Raw genomic sequence first — 23,241 nt, 5'->3', positions numbered from 1 at the left:
TTTAGCATTTAAGTCTTCATCCCTATTCTGTATATTTTACTTTGTTTATGATCGTTAAAAAGGAATCCTACAATATGCACTCTTTTTTAGTTTGGCTTTTGTCACTGAACATTGTTTTCTAAGACTGATCTACATTATATATATAGCAGTAGCCCCCCTCTCTCTCTCTTTCCCTCCCTCTCCATATATACATATATATTTAGTGTGTGTTATGTGTGTGTGTGTGTGTGTGTGCGTGCGCGCGCATGCATGCTGTATCCCAAAGTATATATTTAACGCGGTTTATCCATTTTTACTATTAGTGGATATTTGCCGTGTTTGTACTTTGTGGCTCATTATCAGTGCTATCATATTTTTGTACAATTGCACTGGTGCATACATTTTTAAAAGGCATATTCGTAAGTGTGGACTCTGTTTGGTCACAGGGTATATTTATTTTTTCTTCTAGTTGATAAGCCCAAACTGTTTTTCAAAGGAGTCATACCAGTTTATATTCCTGTCAGCAATGTACGTGAGTTCTTTTTGTTTCAACTCTTCTCCAATAGCATTGTCTAATTTTTGTTTTTAATGTTAACTGTTACAATGAATGTGTAGTAATTTCTCATTGTGGGTTGATTTGACATTTCCCTGATTTCTTTTCTTAAGTTTATTTATTTTGAGAGATCATGCACACTTGTGAGAATGCAAATAGGGGACAGGCAAAGAGAGAGAGAGAGAGAATCCCAAGGTTAGCACAGAGCTGTATGTTGGGCTCATGAACCCTGAGATACATGAGCTGAAATCAAGAGTCTGACACTTAAGTGACTGAGCCACCCAGGGACCCCAACGTTTCCCTGATTTCTAGTGGAGTCCTTTTCACATGTCTGTTGTCCATTTGGATTTCCTGTTTTATGAAATGCTTGTTTAGATTGCTTACCTAGTTTTTACTGAGTTGACTTTTTGTTTTTTCATTTGTAGTTCTTTATATGCCCTCAGTTATATGGGTTACAAGTGCCTTTTATTCTGTGGCTCCCCTTTTCATTCCCTTAAATGTGTCTTTTGATGAACAGAAGTTGTTATCTTTGGTACATTCCACTTTATTAGTCTTTTATGGTTTGTGCTTTTTGTGTCCCATTGCAGTATCCAAGATCATGAAGGTATTTTTGTATCACTTTCCAGAAGCTTTTCTGTCTTGTCTTTCACATTTAGATCTACAGCTTACCTGGAATTGTTTTTTTCTCTATGGTGGGAGATAGTGGTCAAATTTTATCTTTCCTCCATATGGAATATCGTGTACCTTTTAAAAGACTATGAGTTTTTGGGGCGCCTGGGTGGCTCAGTTGGTTGACTGTCCAACTCTTGATTTCGGCTCAGATCGTGAATTCACAGTGTGTGAGTTCGAGCCCTACGTTGGGCTTTGTGCTGACAGTGCCTGGTGAAGATTCTCTCTCCCTTTCTATCTGCCCCCCCCCCCCCCAATAAATAAATAAAACTTAAAAAAAAAAAGAATATCATTTTCTCAACTGTTATGCCATGTCACCTTTGCCATAAGTTATTTATTGAAGCAGAGTCTGTTTTTAGACTCCGTATCTGTTCCATTAGTTGATTCATTTATCTTTGTGCTTTACTGAACAACTTTCTTACCCTATCATATAGTAAGTCTTGATATCCAGGGGAGCCAGGCCCTTCCCCCCTTGTTCTTCAGGAGTATCTTAGTTATTCTTGGCCCTTCTGCATTACTATGTAAATTTTAAAATCAGCTTGAAATCTTCCATAAACACTTGACTGATTTATTTTTTTTATTGGAATTGTATTGAATCTGTATAGCAACTTAAGAAAAATTAATGTCTTAAAAATGACTCTTGCAATATATGAATATTTGTGAGGCCTTTAATTTTTCTTGATAATTTTTATAGTTTTCTCTATAGATATCTTATATATTTTTATTATTTCTAGATATTTGATTATTTTTGACACTACTGTGTTATGTATCTCTTTAAAAAGATTGTCATCACTTTGTTTCTGGTATATAGAAATACAGTTGAATTTTAATGTTGACCTTGTATTCATCAACCTTGCTCAACTGCCTTATTCATTCTAATAGCTTATCTATAGATTTAAAAAATTTTTATATCTACATAATCATAAAAATCTGTGAGTAAAACCTCGGTTTTGTGTCCTTCCAAATATTATACCTTTTATTTCTTTTTCTTGCCTTATTGTACTAGTTGGGGGTAGTAATGGGGTCATGTCTATTTAACATTTCATTTTTAGGTATGTTTGCTGTAGGTTCTAGATAGTTTGTTGTTTTGGGTAGGTAGTCTTCATTAGATAAGGGAAATTCCTGTTTCTTCCTAGTTTTGCTCAGCGTGTCAATGAATGAATGATGAATTTTATCAAATATTTTTTCTGTATTGAGAGCTAATGAAATGATAAAATTTATCTTATTTGGAAAACTGTGTTGATTTTTAAAATTGCTCTTTCATTCCTGAAATAATTCTAACTTGGCTTTGATTTATATTTTTGAATATTGCTAGATTCAGTTTGCTTATCTTTTGTTCCTTATTTTTACATTTGTATTCATGAATGAAATTGGCCCATAAATTTCCTTTCTCCTAATGTTTTTATTAGGTTTTGGTATCAAGGTTACACTATCGTCATAAAATGAGTCAGGAAAGTGATCTTTCTTTATTCTTGTAACCAAGAAGATTTTTTGTAAGACTATAAGATTTTTTTTTTTTATCCTTAAATATTTAGTGGAATTCACCAATTTGTCTAAGAAATGGAATTTTTTTGGTGGGCAAATTAAAAACAAATTTTTTTTTAACATTTATTTATTTTTGAGAGAGAGAGAGAATGAGCACGGGAGGGACAGAGAGAGGGAGACACAGAATCTGAAGCAGGCTCCAGGCTCTGAGCTGTCAGCACAGAGCCCGACATGGGGCTCAAACCCATGAGCCGTGAGATCATGACCTGAGCCAAAGTTGGATGCTTAACTGACTGAACCACCCAGGTGCTCCTGTGGGCAAATTTTTGATTATGGAGTTGGGAAGCAATTCTCTATAGCATTTCTACATATCATGTGATCGTTCTTGTCTTAGGCCATCCTTTTAAGGATGTTTGTATAACAAAAAGCCTTCAAATCCAGAAATAGGGTCTCCTTACAGGGCAAAGGTTTGTTAGGTTTGCTGGCAGCCTCCATGAGATCGGTGATTTTCTAAGCTTGGGGTTCCTCAGCGGTGACACAGACCCTCTGTGTGCATATTATCCACCTGAGCCTCTTGTAGGTTGCTGCCAATGTGCAGATAGCAGGGGCAAAAGCAACTGATAAAAAGTAAGAACCATGCTGTTTTGTGGTTAATAATAAAGTCCTTTTCCCTTGGCCTAAGAATGTCCCCCTGCTAGCATCTATGAAACTGTGGCAGGATAACTTGTTAGTTTGCAAGTAATTTGGGTGAAATGTCAAACCCTTCTCAGTTCTTGACGTGAAGTCAGTTTATTTGTAGGACTTTTGGGATCTCCTGTATCTTCTTGTGTCATTTTGGTCAGTTTTGACTTTCTTCATTTTATCTAAATTGTCAAATTTATTTACATAAATTTCCACTTGTTTTCTTTTAAAATGTCTATAAATTTGTAATAATGCCTTCATTTTCATTCCCGATACTGGTAACTTGTGTTTTTGCTGAGTATAGAATTATAGGTTGGCAGATACTTTCACTCAACCATCAAAGATAGTTGACAGCCTTGAGTTGTTTTTGTCATGGAGAATTCTGCTTAGTTTTACTGCAGCTTCTTTGAAGGTAATCTTTTTGTTCTCTGTGGCTACTTAACATTTTTTTCTTTACATTTAATTTCTAAAGTTTTAATATATATCTAAGTCCCGATTTCTTTTTACATAAGGTACCTGAGATTCATTGAGACTCTTGTATCAACTGATTGCTAGTTTTCTTCTGTTAAAAAATTTCAGACACCATCCCTTTAAATGTTGCCTTTGTTCCGTTTCTTTTTTTCCCCTCCTTCTGAGATACGGATTGCACTACTGATATTTTAAACATATGCTCAGCCTTTTTGCTCTACATTTTATATCTCTCTTCTGATTTTTCCACCTGTATTCTTTTCATGCTATGTTGTGGAAAGTTTATTTTTCTTATATTTCAGCTCACTAAAGTTTTCTTCAGTTGTGTCTAGTCTGCTGTTTAAACTCATCCAGTGAGGTTTAAATTTTACTTATTGTATTTTTTGTTTCTAGATATCCTATTTGGTTCTTGTTGAATCTATAAGAATTTTCCTTATTCAGAGATGGAGGACTTGATGTCATCTTCAGAGACAGTCCACTATAGCCACACTTACACCGTGTTTAATTAAGGCTTGACATTTTTTTGATAGGATAGCCAGAGGATTGAAACTAGAGCATCGTTAGGGTGACCATGTAACATACCACCCACCTGGAGCATTTTTGATAGTAAATACAAGCGTCATAAACGAAAATGTCTTTGGGAAACTAGGACTTGGGGGTCATCCTGGTTGTGGTTCATCATGGATTTTTCCACATCCTGTTTACCCTCTCCTTGAGGGTATGGTCCTTTGGAATTTTAATTTTTTTATGGTAAGAGACCCCTGTTAGGCTTTCCACCTTGTGCAGCTCTGGGTTTTGATTTCTGTTCCTTCCTCCTGCTGCTTTCTTTTGGAGATTATCTAAACACAAGGTTTCATTTTTTTCTCTGGATTGACCCATAACCTTATGGATTCTGATTTTCCCTATATTTGGAGATTACCTATTATCTTGTGGTCTTTTTGATACTTTTAAGATTTTATTCAGCTTTTACAGTTGTTTTCAGTGGGAGCTTTGATTTAGCCCATGATTATAGGGAGTAAGAACAAGTATAGTTAACTGACTTGAAGTGAGAGAAGAAAGAGAATGGAAAGAACTATTGAATGTCAAATCAATGCTTCTTTCCCATAAAAAATAAGAGTTCCCGAGAGCTGCTTCTATAGTTGGAGGGTGGGGCTGTAGATTTGAGAAGGGAGGACCTCGGGGATTGGAGTCATTGTGTTTGTTTGTTTCAACTCCAGGTTCCACTTTTTGACAAACTTGTTAATTCTCTTTTATGAAGAATTAGGAAGTTATTTTTCTCAAAACACAATTTCTCAGTATTTAGTGGTTAATTTTCATTTTATTGAGGCTTTAAAGGTTAACATTCTGTTTTACAGCTAATTCCCCTGCTGTTTAACCTTAGTATTAGTTGTAAAATCCATTATGTTTTTTTCTAGTTTTCTGATCATGCCATCTTATTCCTGAATTATTTTTCAGTTATCTCTATATTGTCTAGATTTCTACATTAGAGCCCTTTATTTTTTTAATGTTAATTTATTTATTTTGAGAGAGAAAAAGAGAGAGACAGAATCCTAAGCAGGCTCCACGCTCAGTGTGGAGCCCGAACGTGAGTCTCAGTCCCACAACTCTGGGATCATGACCTGAGGTGAAATCTAAGAGTCGGACACTTAACCACCTGAGCCACCCAGGTGCCCCAGAGCCCTTTATTTTTAAGACTGGTTCATGGGTGACTTTTACAAAATACGCAGGTTTTTTTTTTTTCAGTTTCATTGTAGAATTTTTGTCTCTATTTTAGACTCAAGATTATGTGTCTATTTTAGTTGTATAGCTAAAATTTTATATATGTAGAAATATATATATGTTTTATTCCTCAAAAACTTCTAGGCAATTGATGAATGTTTATTTTTAAGCTGGCTAATAAATACTTATGTGGAAGAATTGATCTACATATTGAACCACACTTTTCTCTCCATGCTTCTTTATTTCCTTTGATGTTGAAATCTAATTTTTTTGAAATCTAATTTTTAATCAGTACATTTTCTCTTAATGATACACTGATTTAATTTAGTCAGTATGGTTTATTTCCTGTGAAAAGTGGCCATTTTAGTTGGGTTTTTTGTGTGTTTTTTTTTTTTTTGTTTTTTAGTTTTGTGTGTTTGTAGTGAAGTGGATTGAATTGTTATTGTGTATGTGTGTATTATTGAGGCCTATTAACTTTTTTAATGTACTACTTGAACAAATTTTTATTCAATAAAATTATTCAATTATTTTTCACGTCTTAATATTTTCTTTAGAAGGATATAGTTACATGCAGAAAACATGACTTTTTTTTAGAAATACATTTTTGTATTGGTGGATTGTCAGTCTCTTCAGTGATCCTTGCCATGGATAGTCATCAAAAAATTAAAATGATATGACATCAGTTCTCTTTATGTACCTCCCTCCCTTCTTGCTGGCTGCCTCAAAAAGGAAAGGGTCACACGGTTCATCTAAAGGCAGCTTGGAATTTATTTTCTTATTCATAGTGGTTTTAAGAAAAGTCATTATTATTACTTCAAAATAAGAAATCAGAGGAAAAAAACTTGGAGGTTTTTGGGGAATCTTTGAGTGAATAGCTGAAGAAGTTTTAGATGTATCAATTACTTACATATATAAACATTTTGTCCTACTGTTTCTTAAAAACATTTTCAGGTAAGTTAAACACTTTACCTCTGAATCACATTCATATTATAAGGTTGTTTGATGAACACTTTCTCACAGATGGAGGGGAAAAACAATTTTCCAACTTTTCAAAATGGATTGAAAAGAGAAGTAGAGATTGACAATGTTAGGTTGTATTAGTTGAGAGTGGGTTCTGGAACCTGGCTGTTCAGTTAAAACCCTCCTCAGTCTCCCGTTAGGAGCTCTGAAACCTTAGGCATACTTTGCCAAACTTCAGTTTCTCCATTTGTAAATTAGATATAACAATAAGAAAAGTGCCTGGCACAAGTTAATGCTTAGTAAACATTAGTGACTTTTCATTCTTCTTTATTTTTTTATTTTTAGATTTATTATTTACCATTATTATCATTTTTTATTTGTAATATGAGCCAGTAATTGTGTGGGCTAGGATTTTGAATAGAGATGAGCAGTAGACTTAAAGGTGAGGGTCTTAGGCTACAGAGACGATTTTAAATAAACGTCTGTTGCAAACGGGTTTTTATTTATTTATTTATTTATTTATTTTTAATTTTTTTTTTTTAACGTTTATTTATTTTTGAGACAGAGAGAGACAGAGCATGAACGGGGGAGGGGCAGAGAGAGAGGGAGACACAGAATCGGAAGCAGGCTCCAGGCTCTGAGCCATCAGCCCAGAGCCCGACGTGGGGCTCGAACTCACGGACCGTGAGATCGTGACCTGAGTCAAAGTCGGACGCTTAACTGACTGAGCCACCCAGGCACCCCTGCAAACGTGTTTTTAAAAGAAGGATCTAAGATGGCCAACAGGCACATGAAAAGATGCTTAACATCGCTCCTCATCAGGGAAATACAAATCAAAACCACACTTAGATATCACCTCACGCCAGTCAGAGTGGCCAAAATGAACAAATCAGGAGACTATAGATGCTGGAGAGGATGTGGAGAAACGGGAACCCTCTTGCACTGTTGGTGGGAATGCAAACTGGTGCAGCCACTCTGGAAAACAGTGTGGAGGTTCCTCAAAAAATTAAAAATAGACCTACCCTATGACCCAGCAATAGCACTGCTAGGAATTTACCCAAGGGATACAGGGGCACTTGTACCCCAATGTTTATAGTAGCACTCTCAACAATAGCCAAATTGTGGAAAGAGCCTAAATGTCCATCAGCTGATGAATGGATAAAGAAATTGTGGTTTATATACACAATGGAGTACTATGTGGCAATGAGAAAGAATGAAATATGGCCCTTTGTAGCAACGTGGATGGAACTGGAGAGTGTGATGCTAAGTGAAATAAGCCATACAGAGAAAGACAGATACCATATGTTTTCACTCTTATGTGGATCCTGAGAAACTTAACAGAAAACCATGGGGGAGGGGAAGGAAAAAAAAAAAAGAGGTTAGAGTGGGAGAGAGAGCCAAAGCATAAGAGACTCTTAAAAACTGAGAACAAACTGAGGGTTGATGGGGGGTGGGAGGGAGGGGAGGGTAGGTGATGGGCATTGGAGAGGGCATCTTTTGGGATGAGCACTGGGTGTTATATGGAAACTAATTTGACAATAAATTTCGTATAATGAAATAAAAGAAGGATATAAGAAAGTGAATTGTTTTGGTAAGTATATTGCATTTTAACTTAAAATGTAAAAGAAATGTATCATTAATGTGAAGCCAAGCAGAAGATATTAGCAGCTTTAGTTAGGTGTGTGTTCAATTCAGAAAGATTGACCAAGCAGTGCCATTGGTCCGATTCTTCTCTATTTGATTTTGTAAAAGATTGGTAGGAACTAGGTTAGCAGGCATCTTCCTTGAGTGCTTTAGAATAAGAACATTTCTCAATCTGTCTGCATCCTGTTTCATTACATTTAATAGCTATAAGTGACCAGAAGCTAAAAAGATGCCTGGGTTCCAGGGCAACGTTCAGGATTGTTTAACTGTATTGGTCTTAGTTAGGTGACATCTTTGCCATCTTTTGCTTATCAGTTTGCCAATTTTCAAAATACTTTTCCTTTCTAATGGACAATTCCGTGTGTATTCTCATGTTTAAGTCTTGTAAGGATTTATAAGTAATTTGGCTCTCAGCTGTGTAAAATAAGGTTTTAAGCAACAGTAACTTCATATTTTATCTTTTAAACCTGTGTAATACAAAAACACTACATATTTAGAAGTAAATGTAAAATCTAATGTGTGGATGAGTGAGTGTTGTTGTTAAAAGATCATCTGTTTCGAGTTGTATAATCAGAACAACAACAACAAAAAAACCTCACCTGTTGTCTTTTGGGTCACTTTTTATCTTATTATTAAGAAAAAAAAAAAAAGTATGTGAGCATTAGCATCAGTGCTCCAGTATTTTAACTTAAAGTGTAAAACAAGCCAGCAGTTGTTTTTCTTGATCCTTCTGTTGACATGTTCTTGGGGAAAGTGTCTAATTATTTGAGTAGTTTACCACAAGCTTATTAATTGGGAAAATTGAAGATAATAATACTGGCTACTTAGGAAACAATTGGCTGTCCTGCTGGTTTAGAGCCTCAGGCCCCTCTGTCTGGAGATAGCTTCTTACGTAAGGAACTCTTTCTGCATTCATGCCTTGCTTTACTGAGAAATTGGCCATGTCCATCTGCCATCTTCCACCAGTTCAGTTTTTCAGACTACATTTCTTCTTCCCAGTTTTCTTCTTCTCAGAAAACTCTAAAATGGAGCAAAGAAGATGCTTTTTGATCCTATGTATTTTTTTCAATTGTTTGATATTACTGGGAAACAGAAGAGAATTATGCTCTTTTCGGCCTACACCCTTACTCCTCCTCCACTCCCAAAGTGGACGGCAGGGGGTATAGTACAAACAGTTGACTATATCGGGTGCCTGCGTGGCTCAGTTGGTTGAGTGTCCGACTTTGGCTCAGGTCATGATCTCACAGTTTGTTGAGTTTGAGCCCCGCGTTGGGCTCTGTGCTGACAGCTCAGAGCCTGGAGCCTGCTTCAGATTTTGTGTCTCCCTCTCTCTGCCCCTCCCCCACTCGTACTCTGTCTCTCAAAAGTGAATAAAAATTTTTAAAAAATTTGTTTTTAAAGTTGACTGTGTCTCAGAAATATGTAAAGTTGTTTGTTTACTTAAAAAACTTTTTTTTAACATTTAGTTATTTTTGAGAGAGAGCATGAGTGGGGGAGGGGCAGAGAGAGGGGAGACACAGATCCAAAGCGGGCTCCAGGCTCTGAGCTGTCAGCACAGAGCCCGATGCGGGGCTCGAACCCACAAACAGTGAGATCATGACCTGAGCTGAAGTCAGACACTCAACCGACTGAGCTACCCTGGTGTCCCTCTTTGTTTACTTTATATGAATGCTGTCTCCCCCCCACCCCCCTCCGTTGTGTAAAGATATTCTACTTTTTCTTAGATGTTCCCTTAGAAGAATTTTTAGCAATCAGTTTGATGGTTATTCCCAGGGAGCTAGTTATTTTTCTGGATTATTTAATAATTATTCTGTACCTGAATAAGGAAAATCTCCTTGGCTCACAGAGGTTTCTTTCCTGGTTAGACATACTCTTTGACCTGTCAGTCACCCCTTTTCCTTAATGTGGTTGTGGTTCAACATGTCTCAGAAATGGATTCTCTGTCCTAGTTTTTTCTTACAGCAAACTTACCAGACTGGCTGGATTCCCTTTTGGTTAACCTCGACATCTTCCAGTATTTGAAGCCAAGTGTTAGCCTACTCAGATGAGTGGAGGTACTCACCATCTTACATTATCTTGCCCATTTTCAAGTCTCTCACTGAGTTCTCTGTGTCAGGTCTGAAAGTGGTATCGTGTAAGTGGTTAGGAGCTTGGCACTTGGAGGTTTCTTTGGAGCTGTGTACCTGCAGCAAGTTGCTTAACTCTGAGTCTTGTTTCCTCATTTGTAAAATGGGGATTGGACCCACATCCATCTGTTAGGATTAACAGACATCCCGAAATATCAATGATTTAAACACATTTTTCTTCTTTGTAAAGGAATTCTGAGATAAGAAGTCCAGGTCTAGTATGATGGTTCCATGGTCATTATCAACCATCTGCTATCATTAGTTCGTGGCTTCCATCCTCAGCATGATCCAGAATGACTTCTGCATTTATAGCCACCACGTCTGTATCCCAGGAAGCAAAATGGGGTCAATAGGGCAAGCCTAAAGGTTCACCTGACTTTGTAACCCTTTAGAAGACATTATCCACAAGGTTTTTTTTGCTTACATTGCTTACGAGTTCTGCTTACATTCCATCGGTCAGAACTTTATAGCTTGTACACACCCAGCAGCAGCCACAGAACACTGGAAAATACAGCCTTTGTCTGGGGACAGTTGTCATCCTGAATCAGGACTTGATTACTAACAGAAAGAAAGAGTGGGTATTGGGGACATAAGCAGCAATCTTTGCATTATGTTTTAAAGGAGACAATGCACATAAGGTACTTAGAACTGTACCTTATACTTGGAATTTTATTTATTTGTGTGTTTATTCTTTACTTCGAATTTTAAATCCTCAACTGCTCTTCTACTGTCTTGAACCCCCAAAGACCAGTGTTTGATACATGCTCATTATTTAAAAGTTAAAAGGGATTAAAAGTAATTCTACTTTAAAATACTTTATTACATCCTTTAGTTAAATGGAAAGTCTCAGGGTGAGATTGGGAATGAGTTTACTTAATGCATAGCCTATGGTGTCACTAAATATGTCAGTGTTAACTGCCAAAATTATTTTTTTTTAATTTTTTTAAATGTTTATTTATTATCGAGAGACAGAAAGAGACAGCATGATCAGGGGAGGGGCAGAGAGAGAGAGAGGGAGACACAGAATCTGAAGCAGGCTCTAGGCTCCGAGGTGTCAGCGCAGAACCCAACGCGGGGCTTGAACTCACAAACCATGAGCCAAAGTCAGACACTTAACCGACTGAGCCACCCACGTGCCCCTTAACTGCCAAAATTAAAAAAAAAAAAAAAATTTTTTTTTAATGTTTATTTTTGTGAGAGAGAAAGAGAGAAAGCGTGAGAAAGGGACAGAGAGAGAGGGAGACACAGAATCCAAAGCAGGCCCCAGGCTCTGAGATGTCAGCACAGAGCCTGATGTGGGGCTTTAACTCATGGACTGCAACTGAAGTCATGACCTGAACATGACCTGAACTGAACATGACCTGAACTGAAGTTGGACGCTTAACCAACTGAGCTACCCAGGTGCCCCTTAACTGCCAAATTTTTATATCAAGCTTTGTTAGTTTTCTACAAACTCATTATCTTGTGAGTTTTACAACATAAAAAATTTTTGTTCTAAAATAGTAAGAGACACAGTACCCCATTTTCTTGCCTCTTATAAGTATAATCTGCCTTATATCCAAATAATTTAAATTTGATAAGGTAGAAAGAAGAGGGGAGGGAAATATAGCTGCCAAACAAAATGGCATTTTAATAAAGCCTGCTTCCAGTTTTCAAGGTAGCTGTATATTTACATACTGAATCCCAATGTGTTCTTTTTGGGCTGCGTTGTAACAAGTAAAGGTGTATGTATCATAAGTGCAAGTGCCTGTGGTTGTATAATTTGATTTTGTTGTTTTAGCGATTAATCACCTATGACTTTTAGATTCTTTTGTTTTGTGTTTCTCTCCAGTAATCACCCAACGTTTACTAATAATTTATTCCTGCACGTAGCTATATATAATAGTCTTTCCTTTTTCTTTCTACATGGGTTTCTTTAAAAATATATATGGATAGAAAAAATATGCAACAGTCAAAACAGATATGAGATCATGGGTATCTGCATTCATACTTATTTTTAATGTTTTTTTAAAAATGAATAACAATTCAGCAAATGATCTATCTGAAGTAAATGCTAAATAGTCTCATTTTTTGGTAAAACCTCATTAAGTCACAGAAGGTTATTAAATTTAAATAACCACTGAGATTAAAGTTAATATCGTTCAGTAATTCTTAAGAACCTTAAAAATTAGTTAATAAACATCTGTTATAACAAGACAAAATCAGTGGAGTGGAATTAAGAAGAAATCAGACTTGTTCAATTTTACACTAATGATGTAGAATATATGTCTAAACATCCTTAAGATAGTAAGCAGAATTACTTTTTGAAAAGTTGAGACTGTCTTCAAAACGGAATTTTCCACAGTTAATGAGATCTTTAAAAAAAAAAGAAAAGAAAAGAAACCAAACTACTAAATGTTGCTTTTAAATGTACCTAAATACTCTGGAATCTTGGGTTTGGAAAAACTCGTTGTGCTATCAGGTTGACTGTTATATTTTATGCTAGGGAACAGTTTTTTTAAAGACCTACTATTATTTCACTCTTTCATATCCAATTCAGTATTTTTTCTAAAATAATTAGTGATTAGGGGCGCCTGGGTGGCGCAGTCGGTTGAGCGTCCGACTTCAGCCAGGTCACGATCTCGCGGTCTGTGAGTTCGAGCCCCGCGTCAGGCTCTGGGCTGATGGCTCGGAGCCTGGAGCCTGTTTCCGATTCTGTGTCTCCCTCTCTCTCTGCCCCTCCCCCGTTCATGCTCTGTCTCTCTCTGTCCCAAAAATAAATAAAAAACGTTGAAAAAAAAATTAAAAAAAAAAATAATTAGTGATTAAAATTAAACTAGAGTTTCCACATTTTATATACAAAATCCTTAACATCGCACATTTTTTTTTGCATTGTTGGAAAATTTTAATTAAATGGAGGTCATTTATAGTAGCTTATGTGGTGCATATCAGTGATTTTTGTTTGATAGAAACTTTTACTCTTGTGCATTTTTTAAATATATATGGATGAGTGATTTATTATATAGTTGTCTGTATTTATTATTTTAAATGTTTACTTTGAGACACACACACACACACACACACACACACACACGGTAGTGCAGGGGAGGGGCAGAGAGAGAGGGGGAGAGAGAATCCCAAGCAGGCTGTGTGCTGTCCGTGCAGAGCCCTATGCAAGGCTCAAACTCACAAACCATGAGATCATGACCTGAGCTGAAACTAACTGAGCCACCAGGCACCCCCTATTGTATATTTTGTTCAAGAAGTAGAAACATAGTCACCTTTTCATAAATTATTTTAGGTAAATTTAAAATTTCATCTTAGATATTTCCCTCTGCCTGGCACACCTCCCTTTATCACCACTCCCTTGGTGCTTGTTCACTGAAGCAAAATACTAGCTTAAGCAAAATATGATTAGGAAGATCAGTCTGCTACAGAAGTAGCCATATATATTTCAAAGCTAAATACAAATAATTTCTAAGTTGCATGCTCTTTGGGATAGTCCATACTACACTTCTGCTTTGTTAGCAAGGATAATTATGATTCAGATGCTCTAATTTTAACCTTGACTGACATCATTGTAGTTTAAGACATTTAACCAGAATTTATTAGATGGGGGTATCTCTGGGGTTGTGTTATCACATATATTACTGCTGACTGGTTTTATACTGCTGATGAAACAGCTGCAATGATTATTTGGTTCTCGTAGATTTTGTACATGAAGGTAGAATATAAAAGTCCCAAGAAACTCGTATGTATTTTTAAACTAATACCAATGAAAACTATGTTTGCCTGTAGCAATTTAAAGTATATTCTTGTATCTTAAAAGCATTCATCAAAGTATTAGGCATTGCATTTGTTAAAAGTTCTGCATTCTGTTTATGTCTAAGTTGAAAGCCTAATAATTGTAAACGTACATTTTTGTGCATGTTATTCATGGTTGTGTCATGAAGATATCTTTACACTGGATAAGATAATAACCAGTGCTTATTGAAAGTCTATAGTGGGTGAGGCCCTTTACATGTAATTTAATTTAAGCCTTATAAAGGGTCTATCAGCTAATCATTATCTCCATTTTGCTCTGAGGATATTGAAGTTCAGAGAAGTGAAGAATCTTGCTTACATTATGTAGGCAAGTTAGTGGAGGTTAATTGGATTTGAATCCAAGTCTGACTTCAGAGCTCATGTGCGCTATATTTTTTCTTCATAATATGTCAGTTCTGTGGACTGTACAGGTCATAAAAAGTTAATCTCCTTTTCCACAAACCTGATATGTGAAGATCCAGATTTGTCAATAGACAAATTTAGGCCATCCTTTATTGTTGTGAGATGATTCATCTCAAGTTCTTTAAATGACCCAACATGACATTAAAAATTTTATTTGCTTTCCCATTAGTTCAGTTTTTCACTCATTTTACAAGAACCTGCATTGTGAGATTTTTTATCAAGTGAGGCAAACCTGTATTTTGGTATTCTATGTTGAGCCCATACTTCAGGAATGCCTGTTGTATGCCAGGTTTTAAGTGTTAGAGATGTAAGTGGCCGGCAAAAGCACACACAGTTCCTGAGCTCTGAAGTTCATGTACCTGGCCGGTTTTGAATCCGGCCTTTGATTCAGGTTTTGAATCCTCTTTTACCTCTTAATAACTATATGATTGTGAAAGAAGGATAGTACCTTCCTCAACGTCATTGTGAGGATTAATTAAGATAATGCATGTTCATAGTGCAGTATCAGGCATGTAATAAAACAGTAAGGGTTATCTTTTATTATCTTTAAAATAGAATTGAACTGTAATTAATTTTCTTTAAAAAATAACAAGTTTCATTAGTATCATTACCTTCAGTCTGAGTTGGTAGTCATCTTTCATCATTTGAAAAGTCTCATTAAGTGTTTCATTTGCTCTGCACACAGCCATATACATTTTAGAAGTATAGTACACTATAAGCTGTGTTTTTATTTTTCATATTTTAAGGACAGTGCTAGAAGCATCGTGTGGGTTAATTCCAAATATGGGACTATCTATGTTTGGCTTGCGGCAAGTATAGTAACCTATTTTTTTTTATTACCTGTCTTCTGAAAAAGAAGATAAAGCGTCACTTTGTTACTTACTCTGTGGAGCAGTGAGAAAAACAAGAATTTTTTTGTGAAAAATTTGAGGAAGAAATTCTTCATTGACTGCAAACAAAAATATGATATCACCCTGACTTATGATTGGCATTTTGTATGATTTCTTGAGTTTTTTTTTAATGGGAGGCATTTCTAAATATTTTAAGAAATGGTGAAATTGAAAATGATACTACAACACATTATTTATGCACTTGATGTATAAACCCAAGTGCAACTGGCTGAATTTAAAAAGCTACACTTCTAAAAAGTTACACAAGAATAATCAATCTGGTCAAATATCCTTCCAGATTATTAAATTGTTTTACAATATTATGGTTTATCAAAAGTTTGAGGATGAGTTAAATGCATCCAGATACAATTTTTTTAGAGACATTTATCAAAATGATTAATAGATTTCTTTAAGTACTGGTTTCCATCAGTAATGATTTGTTGTAACAGTTAAATTCTCTTTTTGTGAATTAATGCAAAAACTTATAATACTTCTAAGGAGATTTGTTCAGTGATATCTCCTGTAATAAGATATGTCAAGGCTATATTCATTATCTGTAATGAAATCTTGTTAGAGAAAATCTTGCTTTGACATTAAATCACTATCATTTTTTTCATTACCAAAGTCCAAATGCCAAGGAAAAGTCAACTCATAAGCTGGAGATGCATGTAAACAGTTCAATTATAGTAACAGCTAAAATAGATTTTACTGTATTTTTCTGTTTTCATAGTTCCTTTAACTGTTAATTAAGCCATGTTAAAGTATGTAAGAGATAATTTGATGTTTTATTAGAAACATCTTTTTTCTTGTTATATATAAAAGAAGATTGTGTGGTTGATATGGAGTTTTGAGGTTTTTTTTTTTTATGTGCATTTTTTAAAGGACTTTTTTGTATGATAGATTTTAAAGTATTTCCCTTAATAAGTACAGCCAACTTTTGCATTACCTTTGATTTTATAGCTGGAAATCAGAGTTCTAAGAATGAATTAGCTTTGCTGCTAATTCCAAGTTTTTATGTTTAAGCAAACTTTTGGCATTTATGTTAATTTATGTAACCTCAGTCAAGGTTTTCAGAAACTTTAGTTGAATTTTATTAAAATTAAGATTTAGTTACCTGTTTTAATGGTTAAATTTGTTTAATAATGGTTAAATTTTAAAGGAGCAAATTTAAGATCTAATTTGTTCTTAGAAGCCAAAGGAAATGAGAGGCATATTAATGATTTAGCTGTTCTTTGGGAGGAAAAATGCACTCTAACTTAGCACTTAGAGCTAAGTTTCTGCATTATCTCATTGAGACAGCCTTATATGAAACTTAATTAAAAAAAATAACTTCAGCATGAGGTTAAAGAAATTAACACAATTCAGTGAATCTGAGATTTAGCATCAAAATAGGTACTGAAATGAATAAAGTTCTTTCATAAGAATAATGTCTAGTGATGCTCATTTAATATTTTTGAGCTTGAAGAATGAATAGACAGGGTGGTTCTGAAAATGAACTCCTGTATTATTTTGATACCACATATTCTGTTGAGGCTAAGTTATGCAGGTTGTGTTGGAACCCAGCCTGCAAAGAAATGAATTTGCTGATTTTTGTCACTTGGAAGACCAGCCAGGGTTACTGTAGCCTGCCAGTTGACTACATCAATAGGTAATGTGTGAAATCATCAAGTGGTACACTTTGTTTTGAAAGTGACACATATAACTTTTTATTATAATTATTAATACAAACAAAGAAGCTAATAATGCTTTTATTTGTTTTTTATTGTCATCAAGCAGTTTTCTAGGAATGTTCAGCAATATGTCAATTCAGCTATAATTCTAGTATAAAATACAGGAACTATGAATAAGCTTTTAGTGCCTGCCGTTAAAATTAAGTCAGTAGCTTTAATACCTTCTTACAGTTACATTTGGTTTCACTGTAGCTCTGTTTTAGTACATCTGCACATCTCTTTTTCTCTCAATGTTTAATTTTACCAGTTCAGTTTCTTTGTAGATTGGTAGAAAGGATTTTAAATCTTACAGCCCCTTAAAATATTGTATTACCATTTACTTAAATGAATGATAGATAATGTACATGCTTGTTCATTGTGCAAGTACAAGTACCAAAGACATTCTGATTGAAAGACAGTTTACGGAGAAATAAACAAATAGCAAAAGCATTCAGTCTTTATTTATAATATATAGAACATCACTGTTTTCATTTTAAGTATAAGAGTCTGATCAGCAGGAACACCCTTGAGAAGGACATCTTTAGCGATAGAATTTACATACCGTTAGCTCACAGTAATTGATTAGCAGCAGGGCTCTGAGTACAGAGCTGACTGGGCACACGTTATTTGGGATGCCTTTGATGCCGTGGTTTTCCGAAGCTTGCTGGCTGCATGCTTGTTGCCTTTGTTCGTGACACAGGTAATTACTTGATAAAATGAAGTGCATCGCTGTGAACAATTGACCCTTTGGAACAATCCAGGCTGGTCAGCAGTCTAAAGCCACACTTTAAAGCCATCATTATAGCTTCAAACTTAAGAGTTTCCAGGGTACAGACAAAGGTATTGTCTTCCTTTAGTACAAGTCGAGTGCCATTTTCAGATTTTATGAAGTATTTAAATTGAATGATGTTTGATGATATTGAAAACTCCTCTGGAAATCCATCCAGCCTGCTTTTGGACACCAGAACAATGCGAGATTTTATTTTTGATATGAAATCAGGAGCATTACAGAAAATTCTCAGTCCTTGTGAGCGATCATGGTTATCTGTTATTTCCAAGAAAGTAGTCTCTCTGGGTGTTAGCTGTTCTTTTTCCCACCTGGCTTTCACTTCCTCCGCCAGTCCCTTGAGCTGAAAGAATTCTGCTTCTTGTGCAAGAAGTTGATTTTCTCGAAAGCCTTCGGGCAGTAGAAGTTCTCCATTTCGTAGGAAGTTCAGGACATGCCTGAAGAGGAGTCCATCCCTGTCTATGAAATAATGCCCATCGGCATCAAACGGGCAGAGGATTTTTCCATTTACTATACCTTCAAGGAAAGTGTCTGGGTACTTGGTCAGTGTTTGTTTTTGAGTAATGTATAAATATCCACCAACGTTGAGGGTCATCAGTGTGGATTTGCAGTTCTTTCCTTGGTCAGCGTCTTCCAAGCTGTTGTGTTTCCCTTCATACTCCTTTTCTTTTTCTCTTCTGTTTATTTTACGCTCCATTTTTGAAAATGCTATTTCAGCCTGTTCTTCTTGGCTCTGAGATTTTTAAAAAAGAAACACTACCCCACAAGCACGCCTTTATTCAGCCCCAGCCTGGTGATGGAATGGAAATGCTGGCAGCGCCGCCTGCTCTGTCAGCTCGGTTTTGCAGTAGGTGGCGCATCAGCTATGCGTGCGGGAGATTTCTGGAGTAAGAAGACAGGGAAAAAAAAGATAATTTGCATTTAACTGTATCAGGGAAGGAATTTGTTGTTTAAGATTTTCATGTGTGTTCTTTGAAGTAATAAAAGTTCCTCAAGTTACTCAGTAAATTGAATTTCCTCTTAGCAGTTAAGCAGTTACAAATATTTAATTCTCCAGCTAAGTTGAGTATGTTTCTGTTTCTAAATGTCTTTTAAGTTATTGCTCACACAGGCAAGCTTAATATTGAATAATATTTTTAGTTTTTGAAAAATAATGCATATTGGATCTGTGTCATTTTTTAAAGCAAATCATAAACAGGAAACCAAAAGAGAAGGGAAGGAGGTGTATAGAATCTTTTCTCCTGTAAAACACACGTTTCACAGTGGTGAAGTCATTTTTAAAGACCCAAATGAGAACATTTAAACCTGTTGTTTGTGACGTGGCACTTGAATTTAGTTTGATTTGCACGTGATTGTGATTTAGAGATCTTTAGCACGAGAGAAGAAATTTTCTTAATGCTCTTAATGCTTAACGAAAGGTTCTATTATTTTATTTTATTTGGGTTTATTTGTTTGTTTTACCCTAAGGTAAAGCGTCAAACGTACAGGCTTTCAGTAGTCGTTTGCCTATCTTTTTGGTTAAGATTTCCTATGAAAAATTCATAAGCTTGTTTTATCTCAAACCTGCTCCATGTGGAACAAAGACTTGGGCTGCTGTAGAAAATACTATAACACTGTGTGTGTGTGCATGTTCACATACCCACGTGCACGTGTTTCGGAAGATAAAAGATTCAGAATACCTGCTATAAAATAGTGCCATGGTAAATTTCACTGTTTTTTTAATGGTCCCCCCCCCTCCCCCAGTGTACACAAAAGGCAAAAGGGCCAAAGACAACTTTTTATTTTATTTTTTTGGTAACTTGGGAACTGGAACAGTGTTGAGTCTGGTGTCCCCTCCACCCCGACCCCTTTTTTCTTCTTCCCCTCTAACTTGCCTTCCAAGGCATTTTAGAGATCTGAGCTTTCATTTCTAGAATTTAAAGGCCCAGGGGTAAGAAATGTGAACATTGTCCCCAGTACACTATTACTTGACTGGTCTATCTGCTAAATTATTCTGAGGAGCACATTATTCTCAGAATTAAATTAGATTTAGATTTAATATTGAATTGATTTATATTTCTATTACATTAAAGGCATTTTTTAATTATTCAACTGTATGTTGGCGGAAACGTTGGAGCAGAGTCTTCTAAAAATGCTTACCTTGTATTTTCTCTAAGCAATGTTAGATTTTCTTCAGATATAAAAAATTATATCTTTAATTATAGCAGATAACATGTATTAATACTTAGATTATCAAAAGTCCATTGAAATTAAACTAGAAATCTAATGCATAACATTTTTAGAGCTGAGTTTTTGCTTAGAGACCATAAAATTCAACCTCCTCATTTTACCAAAAATAAAATTACATTCTGGGGAATTTTTTTAAATGTTTGTTTATTTTTGAGAGAGAGAGAGAGAGAGAGAGAAAGAACGAGTGGGGGAGGGGCAGATAGAGAGGGAGACAGTTTAAAGAGGCTGTAGGCTGTGAGCTGTCAGCACAGTGCCCAACGCAGGGCTCGAACCCACGAACCACGATCTCATGACCTGAGCCAAAGTTGGACGCTTAACCGACTGAGCCACCCACGCGCCCCTAGGGAGCTTTTAACAGTGTTTTACCTAGAACTTTACAGCTTGTTAATAAGCCAACACTTGAACTAAAGCTTCCTCTTAGTCCTGTATCATTTAAGAAGAGTTTACTCTTATATTCTAACAATTTCATGTGTGTGTTGATTTTGTTGTTTTAGAATCAAGTCTTGTCTATGGATCTGACTTTTTAAGAAATATAGAGGTGCCTGGGTGGCTGAGTCAGTTAAGCATCTGGTCATGATCTTTCGGTCCGGGGTTTGAGCCCCTCATTGGGCTCTATGCTGAGAGCTTAGAACCCGGAGCCTGCTTCACCTTCTGTGTCTCCTTTTCTGTCTGTCCCTCCCCCACTTGTGCTTGCTCACTGGCTCTCGCTTGCTCGCTCTCTCTCAAACATTAAAAAAATTTTTAAAATATATTTAATAGATTTTTTTAGCACAACTTTGGAAATGTATTCATGGGATTCATATGTTTGTAGTCACTGTATGCTAGTAGCACCATGTAATAAGCAGAATCCGCAAAGACGTGATAATTTCGTTGCTGGGTCTGGTCCTCTTTAAATGAACTTTATGGGACATCAGAAGCAGCAGAACAGAACTGTAGTGTAGTGATGGAACCTGGGTTTTGTATGATTAAATGGAGTGACGTAGGAGATGATCACGTAATCCTAGGCCTTCTTCCCTACAGCCTGTTTGGCCCATTTGTAGATGCCTTCATGGGGAAATGACGCCCGTGCTGCTAGAAGGTGGGCTTCCTCAGGATGGGAAGGTGAGGCGGGGCTGCCTCTTCAGCCAGCGCACCGGGCCCCGTTACACTTGCCAACTCACTTCTGTTTCTGCTGCCTGGGTTTTAAGACTATTTGTGTTCTTTGTTTCTGCTGGCTTGCCTTGACAGACTCTGAACCCACCCCAATATGTGCCTCTGACCCTCGGTCGCTTTTTTTTCACTCTTGACTTCACACCAGCGTTCTTGGCTTCTGCACACCTGCGTGCATGATTTGCTTGCCACCCGTGGCCTGGCAACAATAGTGTGACGGAAGCTTTGTCTTAGTGCCTGACTAGAAGTTGATATGAATCCATAGCACTTTTCTTTTGTGTCCTGCTGCCCCCAACTTGCAGTCTTGAAAAAGAAAAATGGCTCCCGGTAGGCCTCACTTTATCCCCATTACACCACATTATCCCCTTTAAAGTAACATGATTGCATTTTGCAGACGTTGCAGGGGGTTGTAGATCATTGCTGCCTGTTGTGGCACACCTGCCCCTTACGAGACAGCCAGGTTGTTTTCTTCTTTCTGTTCTATTCTAAGTTTGTATTTGCCTGCTTGGGTGGGTGGAGGGTGGGGAAAGCTTGTCCTGGATAGTGTCAGTCAGGTCCACACAACCCTAAAACTATAAAAGTGGTGCTTCGTATGCCAAGAAAAATATGGTGTGATTCTGTTTCTCCACCTCACTGCAGATATAAACTGCAGTTCAACAATTTCAGCAAAAAGCTTAACCCACATGTCAAAGATTAGCTTACTTAGATCCACTTGATCACTAGATTTGAGGATTTCATCTCCTTTGCAGACAGAATGATTTTTTTAAGGTAGGGGCCCTGTTTTCTACTCATTACCCTAGACCTTTATTAGAGTTAGATCACCTCTGTCTTAGACATCTGTACTCACACATATAAAAGAGCCCTTTAGCCAACTTTTAGGATTTAATTTTTTTTTAACATTTATTTATTTTTGAGACAGAGAGAGACAGAGCACGAATGGGGGAGGGTCAGAGAGAGGGAGACACAGAATCTGAAACAGGCTCCAGGCTCTGAGCTGTCAGCACAGAGCCCGACGCGGGGCTCAAACTCATGAACCGCGAGATCGTGACCTGAGCTGAAGTCGGCCGCTTAACCTACTGAGCCACCCAGGCGCCCCAACTTTTAGGATTTAGACAGTGCCATGTTAGGTTCTTGGTATAGGTATATCCATTAGTTAGGCCCAGTGCCTAATCAAATTCTAGCAAAACCTCCCACTAATATGATGATGCTAATCTTCCAGTATCTGCATTAGGCAGAACTTCTTCCAGGCCAGTGGGAGGAGTTCCCATCTTATCTACTAGTTCCTGAGGGAAAATGAGGTCATTGTCGTCGCCATGATTGACACGGGATGTCATCATAATATATGCTTGCTCTATTTATGTGCCATGGAAGGAAGTAGAACCTCACCAAGAAGGTATCTCTTTTGGTTGGAAGATACAAGATTTGATAATTCCCCCAAACTGACCATATCACTCTGTGAAATTCAAACACTCCTTTTCAAGGAAGAAGGTTGGTTTTAGGAGCTGCCTTTAAAATAAGAAAGAACACTGCTTCTGTCTCCACCTATACCAGATCTTTTTGGTTGTTTTTACCTCCATGTTTTCTGCCTGTCTTTACAAAAACAAAACAAAAAATAAAACAAAGATGAGTTCCCATTACCTTAGAAAGAAGGTAAAAGCAACTGTCGATTTTTACTTGAATCTGGCACTCTGTCTTAGCTCCCGACTTGCCACATTTTTTCAAGCTTCTTGATCTGTTTTCCTCACTTGAATTTGATGCCCACCTACCTGAATCCATAATGATAGCTTTATCTGTTCATTTTCTCAAATCTGGCTAACCCTTGGCCATCTTACTTTTATGTCCTCTGATGTCTCTGCTTTGAACCGTGTCTTTTGCAAGCTAAGTTTTCTCTCTCTCTTTTAAGTTTAATTATTTATTTTTGAGAGAGAGAAAGAGAGAGGGTGCATGTGAACAGGGGTGGGGCAGAGAGAAAGGGAGTAAGAGAATC

At 36.6% G+C, this 23,241-nt stretch overlaps 2 protein-coding genes across 5 annotated transcripts in view; one reads left to right on the top strand and one right to left on the bottom strand.

Annotated features, from left to right (window-relative positions):
- The window catches only part of GTF2F2 (general transcription factor IIF subunit 2), a 200,459-nt gene that overhangs the window by 95,067 nt on the left and 82,151 nt on the right, over nt 1-23,241 (top strand). The gene's annotated exons all lie outside the window — the stretch shown is intronic.
- KCTD4 (potassium channel tetramerization domain containing 4) lies at nt 17,583-18,806 on the bottom strand. The gene has a single exon (XM_042922523.1). The coding sequence runs from the start codon at nt 18,571-18,573 to the stop codon at nt 17,794-17,796; it is 780 nt and encodes a 259-aa protein (XP_042778457.1). The 5' UTR covers nt 18,574-18,806; the 3' UTR covers nt 17,583-17,793.

This window comes from Panthera leo, chromosome A1 (genome assembly GCF_018350215.1).
Source record: "Panthera leo isolate Ple1 chromosome A1, P.leo_Ple1_pat1.1, whole genome shotgun sequence".
Taxonomy (NCBI): domain Eukaryota; kingdom Metazoa; phylum Chordata; class Mammalia; order Carnivora; family Felidae; genus Panthera; species Panthera leo.
This window is presented reverse-complemented; position numbering and strand designations above follow the sequence as displayed.